The sequence below is a fragment of the Eumetopias jubatus genome, unplaced genomic scaffold (genome assembly GCF_037043125.1).
Source record: "Eumetopias jubatus isolate StellerSeaLion01/CBP00866 unplaced genomic scaffold, mEumJub1_p1.0 scaffold_6, whole genome shotgun sequence".
Lineage (NCBI taxonomy): Eukaryota > Metazoa > Chordata > Mammalia > Carnivora > Otariidae > Eumetopias > Eumetopias jubatus.
The window spans coordinates 138,034,868-138,048,536 of record NW_028274812.1 but is presented as its reverse complement, the minus strand read 5'-3'; the positions used below and the strand labels follow the sequence as shown (position 1 = coordinate 138,048,536).

The 13,669-nt window shown below is 45.8% G+C and overlaps 1 protein-coding gene across 2 annotated transcripts; it reads right to left on the bottom strand.

Annotated features, from left to right (window-relative positions):
* Positions 1–1,882: 1,882 nt before the first annotated feature.
* RBM24 (RNA binding motif protein 24) lies at positions 1,883–12,083 on the bottom strand. Of its 2 annotated transcripts, none has more exons than XM_028107565.1 (4): positions 11,865–12,083; positions 10,618–10,741; positions 9,076–9,130; positions 1,883–2,246 (listed from the first exon to the last, which is right to left on the bottom strand). In XM_028107565.1, exons 1-4 carry the CDS (start codon positions 12,081–12,083, stop codon positions 1,883–1,885), a joined length of 762 nt encoding a protein of 253 aa, XP_027963366.1. The 2 variants fall into 2 exon arrangements, with proteins under 2 accessions (XP_027963366.1, XP_027963365.1); XM_028107564.2 differs by having other exon boundaries at positions 11,916–12,083.
* Between the last annotated feature and the right edge of the window lie 1,586 nt (positions 12,084–13,669).

Sequence of the window (13,669 nt, the reverse complement as noted above, 5' to 3'; positions counted from 1 at the left end):
AAAATTAGAAACAATCGATGCAACAGAAGTTTTTAAAAATTATATTTAATACAAGTGAATAGATTAGAAGATCTGAAATGTTATAAAGCAATATACACAATGAATAAATAATCTGCACAGGAGAGTCATGTCTACATTACATAACACTGTCTAGTATGGGAATACTTAAAGTAAATCCAGTGATAATGGAGAAAGTCCATAAAAATGCTAACCTGTCTTCCCTTGTATGAAATTGTTCAAGTATAAAAATCCAATACAGTGTAAAATAGTATTCAATTTAGTTTAAGAATAAAAATTGCAAATATTGCAGTTTTGGAAGAAAAAAGTAAAGCAGCATTTTAAAACTACATAAACTACATAAGAATAGTGTTAAACTAATGAAGTACCAATAAATGAGATCTACACGAGCAAAACTTAGAGAAGGAAGCATGAAGCTAGCAGTATCTCTCTTTAAAAAAAAAAAAAAACCTAAAAACTAAAATAAATTAAAATGTGTTAATGTAAGAGGATTCTCTTATACAGTGCACATATGAATTTAAATAAATCCAAGTCAACATCTTTCATTGGATAGGTTAATATTTAATATGCTACATCTAGACCTACTAAATAATTTATGCCATGAGATGAATACATAATTTTACAGTGTCACATCTAAAGTTCCTTTCTTTAGAGTGCAGCATAGTAAAACTTAAAAATAAATATCTTAAATAGCATTACTATTAAGGCACAGTATAAACCACATTATCGTTAACCTTTGAAGAATTGTAATCTCAGTCACCTTGTTGTCTCGTGTACTGTGTTCACTAATAAATAGCTTTAAATATGACTCTGAAATAGATACTAAAAAGTGTAAAATTATTTTAAAAGGGGGGGGGGGGAGAAAGAAACGTCCTTAAGACAGTTCTTAAGGGTTTAGAGTCTACAAACTTTGCCTGCCTTTAATTGTAAGCCACGAGTCAACACAATAAATAGAAAGAGAAGGCTGTTGTAGTAAAAGCCTGATCCTATTTCAGAATCAGAACTGCTGAGACCAGCAGATACAAGTTTCCCAAAATTGAAACAGGATGGGGAGAGGGATTAGAATGTGACAAGCTCATCAAACAAGCACAAGTGATGTGTTCTTTCCAGAACTGTGTGTGTTATTGATTGTCTGTACAGCTGCTGCACCCATTAATTCCACATCACTTGCCCCACAGTCCCGCTCATCCACAGGAGAGATGAGAAAATCGCTTTGGTGCCTGTCCACCATTTTACCCACTGCCACGCTCCCAGGTTGATTGTTCGATGCCCTTGTTTTGAGAGAGTAAGAACGTGATCTTCTTACCTGAAAAAGTTCTAGAGGCCATAGTGACTGCTAAAAATGACAATCAGTGCTTTCACCATTTTGTGTGTGTGTGTGTGTGTGTGTGTGTTTTGAAATCTGCTTTTAAAGGTAATTCAAGCTACATATTGCTCACTCTGTATTCCCTGGTTCGACTAGATTCAAATAGCATCTCCTAACTTGTAAAAGGCAGTTTGCTTCCCTGATACTATAAAAAGAGCAAAAATAAAAATCCCGTTATAAAAGTGAAGTTCCACCGTTTACTCCCACTTTCCTTGACTCAGGCTCTCTTTGGGATCGATTTCCAAAACTGCGCCCACTCCCCTCTCTCTCTCTCTCTCTCTCATCTACGACACTACTGGAGTATAAAAAAAAAAAAATAAGAATTCTGCTTCACGAGAGCATAGCTTTGCTTTTTTTTTTTTTTTTTTTTGCTGTTTTTTGTTTTTTTCCCCTCCGGAAAGCTGTTAAGTCGATGTTAACTCGCCTTACCTACTACTCGTCGGGCAATGGGGGAGGGGAGGGGGGGGGAAACGAGTCGACTCTGGTCACGTGGCCGCTCTACTGCATGCGGTCGGTCTGCAGCTGCTGCGGCTGGTACTGGCCGAAGGCGGCGGCGGCGGCGGCCGCGGCCGCGGCGGCAGCGGCCGTCCCAGGGGCGGCGGCGGCGATTGGCTGCTGCACGGCGTAGCCGTAGCCCCCCGCCGTGACGTAGCCGGCGGCGGCCGGCGAGGCCGCGTACGGGTACTGGTCGTAGGCTGCGGCGGCGGCGGCGGCGGCGGCGGCCGCCGAGTACTGGGCGTAGGCGGCGCCCGTGTAGTCGATGTAAGGGGTGGTGGAGGCGGCGGCGGCCGTGGGCTGCACGTGCGGGATGACCACGCCGGGCTGCACGAACGCCTGCGGGTACACGTAGTGGGCGGGGATCCTGCGGACAAACGGAACACCGAGTCAGGCGCCGCTGGCCCCCCCTGTCTGCAGCGCGGCTCGTTCAGAGATAAGACAGACTCAAATTTAGTGGTTATTACGAGCATAGGGTTGCCACAATATCTCCTCGCCAGGGGTCCGTCGGAGTGCTCTAGGCGGTAGCCGGATCACGGAGCGCCCCGAAAGGAATTCAGCGACAAAAGCAGTGGGGGGGGGGGTGTGTGTGTGCGGGGGGGGATGCCCCTCCCTGCTGGAAGTTGGATTTAGGATCGGTTAAGAGAACCAACGCTTATCGTTCAGCAGAAGTTTGGCAAGTAAATCAAGGTTCATGAGGGCTACGCACCGGAGAGGTAGTGAATACGTGCTTAATTGATTTTAAGACTTCGGAAAATTTTGCAATGAGTTCGTAAAACTGTGTAGCAAAGAGAAAAAAATTCTCAGCGGTGACTATAATAGGACTCCAAAGGTAATCCGTGATCGTTCAATTTCGGGGGGGGAGGGGAGGAGGGGGTTGGCCGATTTCCCAAAAGTAAAATCAATTTTTCCACAAAATCCGTATGTTTATTATCATGGCAACCCTACTTGAAATTGCTATGCAGACTCAGCACACATTAATCTCTCTGCAACCTCAGTCACCCTTATTAAAAATAATGATGATACAAGAAGCAGGCGACAAAATAAAAAAAGGAGTTTAAAAGTGTGGTAAACACAGCAGAATCACACTTCTCAAACGAACTGTAGTGCAGCTCAGTCTATCACAAGAGGCTGTTGTGGGAAGCTACAGAAATGCTATCAACATTCATGGCAGTGATTCCCAAAGAGATGTGCAGCACGCTTTTTGCCTTTCTTTCTTTCTTTCTCTCCATAAAATTCATAAGGACACAAGGGTCAACCAAACCTGTTTGACTATCAGGCACCTGAAGTTCAGCCAGCTTGTTTATCTCTATGCAAGACAGACAGAAGGGGTTTTGGGGAAATGATGAGGTTGAGGGAAAAGGAAGGAATAGGAATATTTCTAAAAATTCATATAAACTTAAAAGGTTTACATAACAAAACGAGTAAGGAAACATTTTTTTTTTTGCGCAAATAGGAACTCTTGTTTTATCCTCCAAATCAACAAATAGATTAGCATGTTGGTGTCAAATCTGCCCTACTCATAAATATTTAATACATATCAATTGTGTTACGTATTATCCTGTAAAAGTTCAAGAAACAAGATCAAATACCTTTAACAATTATACGTTCAGAGATCACATACAAGACACACTCCAATGACCTTTACTTAGGAAGTTAATTCCGTTAAAAAAATAAATCACGAGAGGTATTTTTAAGAAAACCCGTGCATTTCAATTCTCACACTCTTGCGATTCATTACTGCCCCTTTAAAATGCTACCATGAATATTTGACTTATTTTCACCTTTCTTGAAAGCAATCTCCATCAGAACCCCCTATATTTCTAAAAATATGACACTATAATGCCATCTGGTTGTTGGCAAAGCCAATGTAACAGGAAGTACAAGCAACAAGTAGCAATCCTTTAAAGTATTTTAAAGAACTCAAGACTGAAAAACTTCACATTTAGATTTCCAAAAACACAGATTTTTGCTTTGCCTTTTCAGAGTTTCACTGAAAGTCCTTATTAACAAACACCCATGGAAAAGATGAATTTATCATAGAGGGTAGTGAACTTTGACCCCAATGATAAAAATACACTCGATTTTACTAGACTTGTAGATCTTTCCAGTGCCAGGAGAAAACACGTCATCCAAGTGTTTCTGAGGACACTTAGAGATGTTCTTAATTGCTTGTCAGAAACCAGACGCATGGTCATGCACATACTCCAAACTTTTCTCTAGGTCAGGTGACTGACTCACTCACAGCAACAGGTGTGGCTTTATGAAACCCGGTCCCTGGAGGCCGCCGTGTCCACAATGTGCGGACACGGCAAAGAGAGCCTCCACTCAAGCCGTTTACATGTGGTGATGGACAGCAGGGGCTGCAGCCGGGCTATTTTTGATCCTGTCATGCGACAAGGGTTTCCAGCGGGTAAAATGTCTTTATAAGGCCAAAGTAAAACATCTATCAGCAGTGAAGTCCAGCCAGTATGAATCTCACTGATAGGGAAACATTAACCCCTGTACTCCCAAAGCTCCAAGGACAACAGGATGGTTACCAGGTTTGTATCTTTGAATGAATGCTGGTAACTGAAAATAAGTTTAGCCTATAAAAAGGCAGGATGAAGTGTGTGTGTGTGTGTGTGTGTGTGTGTGTGTGTGTGTGTGTGTGAAAAGAATGCACTAGAAGATAGGCAGGGCCGCTTACAGGACTCTTGTCTCTGCACTGATTTTATATTAATAGTTTTCATTTGATAATGCCAACCAATGAGAGTGTAGAGTTCCCTGGCATATCAGAACCCTACATGAAGTCTGGCAAGGGTCAGGAGTACGTCTGGAAGGCACATGAAATCCTAGCAGTGTTAGAGGCTCAGGGAAAGGAGAACCCAGAAGACCAAGGAGAGCCTAAAATACCTCCCTTCAGGAAGGCAGGCAGGAAAGGACCAAAGGCTAAGGTGGTGCTTTGGAAGTCATTCTTGCATTAGGAGGTCTTTTACTAGTTTAAGGAGCCCATGAAGGCAATCTGAGAATCTGTCTCCCCTACCTACCAGTGTCCCTTCCCTCAGTTAATCACACAGTGGGCATACCCAGTGGTTACAAAAGCAGAGGAACAAGGCAGACACCCTGGGCAACTGTCGAAGAACACTGACTACATTTTCCTTCTCTTTTGCAGGTCCTCTGACATCTCTTTGTGACTTTTGACACCCTAACTGGTTTCCTCTTCCAGTCTATCACCAGACTGCTGGCGAAGTCTTCATTTCATTTGCTTGTTCTTGTAACCTGTGGCCCCTTTGGCATGCTATGCCTTTTATGCTTCTGGCTCCAAAACACTCCTTCCAGTATTTCTTTCCACCTTTCCTCGAACCCGGGTCAGCTGGACTCCTCAGTGCTCCCTGGACAAGCCACACATTTCTAGATTCTCACTTTGCTCGTGCCATCCCTTTGCCAGGGAAGCCAAACCTCATTCCATCTCTACCTGTTGAAATCCAACTCTTTTCCACCCTAGGTCTAGCACTCACTCTGTAGAGAGCCTTCAGGAATTTGCCTCACCTTCTGGTCTCACATTTCTCATATGTGACCATGAATCCAATATTTCCAACCCTGAATTGCTGTGCATTAAATAACATTATCTACGCACAGAGCCTACAATGATGAATAAAGTAGGCACTCAATACAAGAGTACCTTATCCTCGACCATCCTTCAAAGATCTAGGTCAGCTTCTACCTCTTTCATGAAGACTTCTTGGGTCCCAAGAACCTGATGTCTCCCTCCTTGTCTGAAGCCACACCCTTCTGGGGGCTTCTCAGTTTTCTTACTAGATTACCAGGGAGAATGGAATTGTGTCTTTCTGGCTATAATGTTCTTGTTAAAAGAACACGGCTTTTGAGGTCAGGAAAATCATGATTATGAACCTAGAACCAGACTCTATTACTTACTAGCCCTGTGGCAAGTTAATTAAGCTCTCTGTATCTGTTTTTTCACCCATGGAAAGAACATTCACAGGCTGACATGAACAGCTTGAGTCAAATAAGTATTGTGAGAATTACATGATTTATGTAAATTTCTTACTAGTACAAGGCATGTAGGAGATGGTCACTTAATGTTACTGCCCCTCCTGCCCCCGCCCCCCTTAGTGGATAGTATAGTATCTAGTACAGTGTTAATACAACTAGTGTAAGACTGAGCACTTAAGGGGCGCCTGGGTGGCTCAGTTGTTTAGGCTTCTGCCTTCAGCTCAGGTCGTGATCTCCGGGTCCTGGGATAGAGCCCCGCATCCGGCTCCACACTCAGTGGGGAGTCTGCTTCTCCCTCCTCTTCTTCCCCTCCCCACCCCTCACGCTCTCTCTCTCTCTGTCTGTCTCAGATAAATAAAATCTTCAAACCCTCCCCCCCAAAACCCTGAGCACTTAAGGATATACTCAATAAATGTTTAAGGGTATTTCAAACTGCTCTAAACCAACCTAGAATTTTCTACTCACACATGCATAGTTTTTCCTCTCTAAGGTTTCAATAAGAAAATGCTTCTTGCAACCAGAAAGTATTTCTAAGACATTGTTTAGCAAATGGACGAGAATCTATACATCTGCCCATTGTGTTACATCAGAAATTCCTTCAAGCCAAGATTTTCTCTGGAAAAGCCCGTTAAATGGCCCCTAAGGACCACATAAAAAAATAGTTCAGTTACTAGAACTTCAAACAAGTCAAGTAAGATTAAAAATTCTCAAGCTTTTTTCCAGGCCTAAAATAAAAACGTGTGGCATTCCAAATGAATTGAGGATGACCAGGTGTGATTTATTAGGTACAGACTCTGGGAATTAGAGCAGTGTTAAAGAACCCCTTCAAAAAAGAAAAGAGAAAGCCTGCAATGTATCTATTTCTAATAAGAATCTCAAGTTCAAACAACTTATGCAAACAGTAATAATCACCATCCTTTATAAAGACAGCTTAATATTAGCAGGGATGAACAACAAAAGGTTACTATCAAAGCATACTTGATTTAAAATTTCCATAGGACATTTTATTCTGGTTGTTCTTATTTTCCGTGTGCTACTTTCTTTCTCAAGGATCAATGCAGACTACCACAGCCAGTCCCAATTTCTATGTCCAGCTCTCAGTATCCTCCATAAACAGTCTGGTTTCTCCATGCACTAAATCTTTTTCTCTTCTCTGCCTTTGCTTCTGCTCACCTCATCCTATAGCTCTCAGGCATGTCCCTTGCTCCTGTTACCTGTCCAGGACATACCCACTGGTCCGAGACTAGTTCAAGTCCCATGAAGCCTTGTGCAACCTCTCCAATTCACCTGTTTTCTTGCTATTCTGAATACCTTTTGTCCTAAATAGCAAGTATCTTAGCAATTAATAGTTCTTGATTGGTTTGTGTTAGTTTTGCAGTCTCCTTAGTTTGTATCACCTACTTAGCACAGAAAAACATAAACACATGCTAATACCTGTTGATCGATTTAGCCGCATAACTGTTTCAAGACTATTACTGTGAGATCATGATTAAGTTTATCACCACTTCTTAGGATGTATGTTCTCCTCCCTAATCCCACCTTACACGTAGTCTAGACCAATGAGGAGAGGACCCACAGAAGTAGCTGGACCCATCAACCCACTATTTGTTGTCGGTACCCAGGACGGTTGGGATGGGGCACTGATAAACAGCTATGGAGATATGAAGGCCCTTTCTAATCATATTGGACAGGCTACTCTCCCACGGTTTAAAAAAGTAAGAGTTGGCGGTAAGGTGAAGAATCCCTATGTTAAAGGGAGGGTTTTAAGAAGGTATTCATGGAAAACAACCTGGCCCTACCAAGTGCAATGATTATTACTTTTTCTGGTCTATCCTCGGAGACACACAAGGCTGATATCTATCTATCTATCTATCTATCTATCATCTACCTAGAATCTGACCTTCAAGGTTACACAGGTAGATATTTAGGTGCTAAACTAGAGAAGAAATGATAGCTGAGGATAAAACACTTCTTGAACAATTAGACTATTTAAAACGGAAGCTGAAATCTCTGTCACTAGAGTTCTAGCAATGTCAATCAGGTAGAATACAGCCCAAACAGACTCTAAGTAGTCCGAGTAAATTTAGGTGGTAGGGATCGCCCACTTACGGTGTCTGAACAGAAGGGAAAGAAGGGCACTCAGAGGAGGAAAGCTGGTAATCACAGAGCCCAAAGGGAACACAAAGATGAGCAGCCTGTTCACCTGAGTTAGGTCTGAAAGGTGAAAGTTAGTGCCACTCGACTCAAAAAACTGGCTAGTGTCAGTGAAATCTGATTGAGTGTTTGTTGAACCTTTAAATGAGAAGGCCTAAAAGTGGATACACATTGCAAAAGAAAGAACCCCATTCCCAGAAAACTCCCCGGTAAAACAGAAACTTAGGACATGCAAGCAATGAATCTGTATTCTCACAGAGGGAAATCACACAATTTAGCACTCACTACAAAAATATGGTTAAGTGGGAGTCACAGGCTACAGCTTAAAAGCAAGAAAAAAAAAAAAAGGCCCTTTGCTTCCCATGGCAAAGTCAAAAGTCAACACTCCTCAACACCACCACCAAAACCAAAAACACAAAGAGCCCCTTCCCCGAGGAAAAGAAAACACTTTCACTACAGCTCTTTTCAATTAAGTAAAAAGCACACAGTTTAGCTATCAACACCACTTCATTACTGTAATAAATAAAATAAAGCACACGGAGGTCTATTGACTATTGTGAAAAATAAAACAACACCAACATCCATGCATCGTTAATCACCATCTGAGCTTGTGTGTCTGAGTCTACTGGTTACAGAGTTTAATTCCAAACAGAACTATTCACCGTATCCTTCTGATCAGTTAGCTTAACTGTATACGAGCCCTGTCAGGTTAGAAAGAGATAAATAACATTGAGTCAAGTTGAACAGTAATCATGGTGCCGGGACACAATCGTCTCGTACACAAGTCATACCTGGTAGTTTTGTTTTGTTTTGTTTTGTTAATCATAAGCTCAAAATTTGTCTGGTTTGGAGGCTGCAAACTTGGTCAGTAACTTGACTCATCTAAAAATATTTATATTATCAGCATCAAAAAGGTACAAACATATATAAATATGTATCACAAGGAACATTCTGTGACATGATGATCTTGTCTGTATATAACAGAGGCAGGTAGGTTAACAGATGATACTTATCAAAACTTAGGAGGGCCTGATGAACTGACTTACCCAAACGGTCTTTGTATGAGGGCTGGATGAAGTTGTTGAACACCGAAGGCAAAACCTAACAATAAAACATACCACATTCTCTATTTGTGCATGGTTAGGCATTTATGACTCCTACATATTAAAATCCAATCACAACGTTCACTTGGAGAAGATCACCATTCTTTGGATGCTTTACAGAAAATATTATAAATATTATATATGTTACAAATATATATATTTGAAAATTCTTTTTACTGATGTTATCATTATAGATACATATTATAAATATATACACATACATATGTAAAAGTTCTTTTTACTAATGTTATCATGGACCCAGGTAAAAATTTTAATAGGCTACAGGTGGAAACTAAAAATTATCTGCGAAGTTTGACAGTCATACAAGAAGACCTTAAAAAATTAGGCCAGGGAAAAATTCTTGTGGAATGAAACCAGGAACAACAGGACTTGATAATGAAGTTACATGTCACAAATATTCCTGCAATTCTGAATCATGATCTATAAAAAGTCTTTGTAATTTGGAACATGCTGGACAATGCTTTGGAAGATTATGGGTTTTACAGATTATGGTATTTAAAATTCACAAAAACAAACTCTCCTTTTCTGGATAGCACACACACAAACACAAGTTTTTTTTAATGTTCACGGATATGGGCACATGCACTCACTTTCTTGACAATCTAGTTCCCTAGTAAATCCATTTGGAGGGAAGTGTCAACCTCTTTCCAAAATTTCAGATGGAAACACTTGAGTGAAGAGTATAATAACTTAACAAAACAGAGTTGCTTACCCAAGAAAAAGATACCATTTGCTCAACAGTCAACTCTTAATTATTTGTGCTCATGGCAGAGGCAGTGTTGTAAATAATCCAAAAGGTCAAATTTTCACATAGACAAAAGCCTGCTTCCCTTTTGACGCCTAATAGCTTCATGACTTTGGAGTAAAACATTTTCCATCTCTAGGGGTCAGTTTATCTGTTACACGAGGGCCCAGGCATACCTGAAATCTCCCCATTTTCTTTGATTACTAATAGTCTGTGATTTTATGTTAAAGCTTTACCATCCAGACACCACCCCCTGCCCCTAGGCTTCTCTTGGGTCAGTGTTCAAGTTGGACTGCCCGCTCTGAGCACAGGGCCACTGGTGGTAGAAGGAGAGACAACAGTATGTAGGGAAGTATAACCAGCTGGAGGGGACACATTTGGCCCACAAAATCCACATGTGAATGACCTACAAGTGGCGAGAAACTGGAAAATAGAAGAGTAGACTGACTGTATGTCATACCTGAAACAGATGAGTCAAGCCTAAGTCTGGGTGGGTACAAACTGTCCAGACCCCCAAGATCTACTTTTGCACATAGGTACATTTCAAGTCCTGCAAGAGCCGGTGACAACGCTCATTTAATATCCTGATAGAATAACCAGCCGTGGTTCAACTTCACTAAACATCTACAATGTCTTCTGAAACAGGGATCCATTCTATTCAGAAGTTGGGGGGGGTCCTCAAGATGGGGGGTGGAGTGGGTAGGAGGAACATTTCTCACCTGGTTGCATGATCCTTGGTTTTGCTCCCAAGTATGCCAGATTCACATTGGCCTTCCTGCCATCAATGATGGGGTTCGGATCCTTGCAGGCTCTCTCAGCAGCGGCTCGGTCAGCCATGGTGACCTTAGCAACATACACACACAGACATACATACAAAGCTCTAAATCAACCCCTGAAGGAAACCAAGAATCACACTGGAGAAGTCATTCATGAGAAAACTGAGGGGGTTCTTAAACTTTCTTTTTTCTTTTTTTCTTTTCTTTTCTTTCTTCTTTCTTTCTCTCTCTCTCTCTCCTTCCTTTTCCTTTCCTTTTTCTTTTCCTGGAACTTACTCCTTGATCCCCCGTCAAAAAAGAAAACAAGAAAGAAAAAACAGGAAGAAAGAAACAACCCCCTCCCCACACCCCCAAAGTCTTCAGGGCGCTAGTAGGGCCTAGCAGGGAGTCGGAAGCCTGAATTCCGTCTTGGAACTCTAGATCCTCCCTCCCCCGACCGCCCCCCCAGGTCCCTACCCAACCTAAGAGGCGCTGTTTGCTTTAAAGAAAGTCCAGCCTCACATCCGCCCGGTGCCCCCAACCACCAGCAAGCACTCCCTAACGACCGTAGCTATTGTCCTACTCTGGAGCTGCCGGCTCTCCAGCCGCTGAATTTGCACGCTTAAATCCCCAGGAGGCTTAATATGCTCTCCTTCAGTTCAGCAAAGAGCTAGAGGATCATCTTTTTAAAGAATCCATCTTTGCAATTTAAAAAAAAAGGGGGGGGTGGCATAAGGAGTAGAGCCCTAGACCTCCTAGGGTGTCCCCTCCCCGCCCCAGCCAGAACGCCTGAAGACACGCATTTTTACAAAGCAACAGCGCGCTTAACCACCGGCTTCCAACGCCGGCGTGCGATTCCGAGGGGCTGCGGCCCCTCCCTCCCAGGCCCGCGCACCCGCAAATCCAGGCAGTGGTTAGTTCTCTCCTTCCACCCCCGCTCCGCCTGTTCCCCCGACACCGCAGGGCGCTGGGTCCCCTCGAAACCCCGCGAGGCAGCACAGCCCTCCCTCCCCCAGCTCCGCCGCGCGCAAACTTTCAGTTCAGCCGGGAGCAAAGGGGCCGCGCCGCCCGCGTCCGCGGGGTTCCTCACATTGTCACACCGAGCCCCCCACGGCAAACCCCGACCCCCCCCCACCGAAGCCCTGCGCCGCCCCGTGTCTCCCCGCCCCCGCGGTCCTCGATTTCCCCTCCGGGCCCTTTGTCACCCCCACCCCACCCTCCCCAACCCCAAGCCCACGCCAGCCCTCAGCCGCGCAACTTACAAATCCGTAGCCCCGGGACTTGCCCGTCTGCCGGTCGGTGATGACCACCGCCTCCTCGATCTCGCCGAACACCTCGAAGTACTTGCGCAGGCTGGCGTCGGTGGTGTGGTAGGGCAGCCCCCCGACGAAGATCTTGGTGTACGTCGTGTCCTTCTGGGTCGTGTGCATCTTCGCGCCCGCCCCGCGGCTCGGGCTCCGGCTGCGGCTGCGGCTGCGGCTCGGGCAGCGGCTGCGCCGCCTCCTCCGGCTCCGCGTCTCCCGCACCCTCTCGCGGCCGCCGGGGGCCAAGGGCGAGCCCGGGGGCGAGGGCGGCGGCGCGGCGGGGGCGAGAGGCCGGGGGCGGCCGAGGGCGCGGGGCGCGCGGCTTCCGAAGTCGCCAGCAGCCCCGGAGACTTGACTTCGCTCTCTCCTCCCGCCCCCCCTGCCGGTCACCGTACAAATTCTCCGGATCGTCTGGGTTAGGATCCTGTTCTATAGAATGTGCAAGTGGTTTCCACTCACCAAGCTGGGAGGCCAAAAATGAAAAAGAGGGTGGTCCTCGAGCGAAGGAGCGGGCGCGTTTAGAGGTAGATTTTTTTTTTTCTTTCTTGGAAATTAGGTAGGTGTCTTGGGTGGGGCGTGGGTAGGGTCGGCGGTGAGCGCGTCCGGGCGCGGAGGTGAGCGGGCGGGCGGGCGGGGGGCGCGGCGGCGGGGCCGGGGGTGGGGGAACTCCGCGCCGCTCGGGCTCCGGTTCTGTCCCTCCCGCCGCGGAAGCTGGAAGACAAGTGACGAGGACGGCTCTCCACCTCTCTGCTCCCTTCCCCCGCGGGCCGGGGGTCGGCGCCCGGCTGGGGAGGGGGCGGGCCGGACGCCTGCGATTGGCCGCGGCCGCACCTGGGGTGCCCGGCGCCGCCGCCCCCCAGCTGTTGGGAACAGCTGCTTCTCTCCCCGCGCGGCGCTGGGCCGCGGGGCTCGGGCTTTGGAGCCGGGGCTGGGGTAGAGCTGGGGATGGCCCGAGGCGGCCTTGCTCTCGGCGGTCGCCTGCTCTAACCCGTCAAAGTCCTAGGGACTCGGCGCGGTCCTAGCCGGGGCTCGGGGAGCACAGACTGCGACCGAGGAGGGAGCTGCGTCGCTTTCCCAAAACGACGACGCGAGCTCTTTGCGCTCGGCCGCGGTGACAGGGCCGGCGACCTGGACTGACGAGCTGGGGGCCGGGAGGCCTGGGGCGGTTCGTGGAAAGGCCAGTTCCCTCCCGGGCTCGCAGGAGCCGGCAAGCTCGGCCAACGGTACCCGAGTCTGATAGTCTGGGGTCTGGAGAGTGAGAAGGAGGGTCCCCAACCTTCCTTGACCCTCAAAGAGCCAGTGCTGGGGAGAACCAGCGAGGCAGAGCCAGAAGGGAAGAACGGGGGAGGGGGGGGGCGGAAAGCAAAAAACAAAACGCAACAACAAAAAACAGGTCTAGTGCTTGGGTGTGCTGGAGAAAACCATTAGCTTTAATTGCTCACGGTCCCAGCCAAGCTAAGGAACCGTAGACACCACCTTCTATTTCAGAGGACCATAAATTAGTACTTTAGCTCCTACAGTTATCAAATTTGTGTTTCCTCCCTAACTATTTGGGGAGATTGGTACAGATTTCTCATTATAAATCCTCTTTTTTCTTTTTCCCCCGAAGCAAAGAATTAATCTATTTCCTTCCATTTGAATTGCAGGAATGTTTAGTGACTTGACCTCAACTGCTTCACTAGGATGCACTGTAACTGTAAAAGGTGTAAGTT

What these genes read in the sequence shown, in the direction of transcription:
- RBM24 (XM_028107565.1), bottom strand. Translation starts at nt 12,083, where the DNA reads ATGCACACGACCCAGAAGGACACGACGTACACCAAGATCTTCGTCGGG. An exon ending in TTGGGGTTGGGGAGGGTGGG is followed by an intron (nt 10,742 to 11,864) that starts GTGGGGGTGACA and finishes TATGTTGCTAAG; the next exon opens with GTCACCATGGCTGACCGAGC. An exon ending in ACCAAGGATCATGCAACCAG is followed by an intron (nt 9,131 to 10,617) that starts GTGAGAAATGTT and finishes TTTTATTGTTAG; the next exon opens with GTTTTGCCTTCGGTGTTCAA.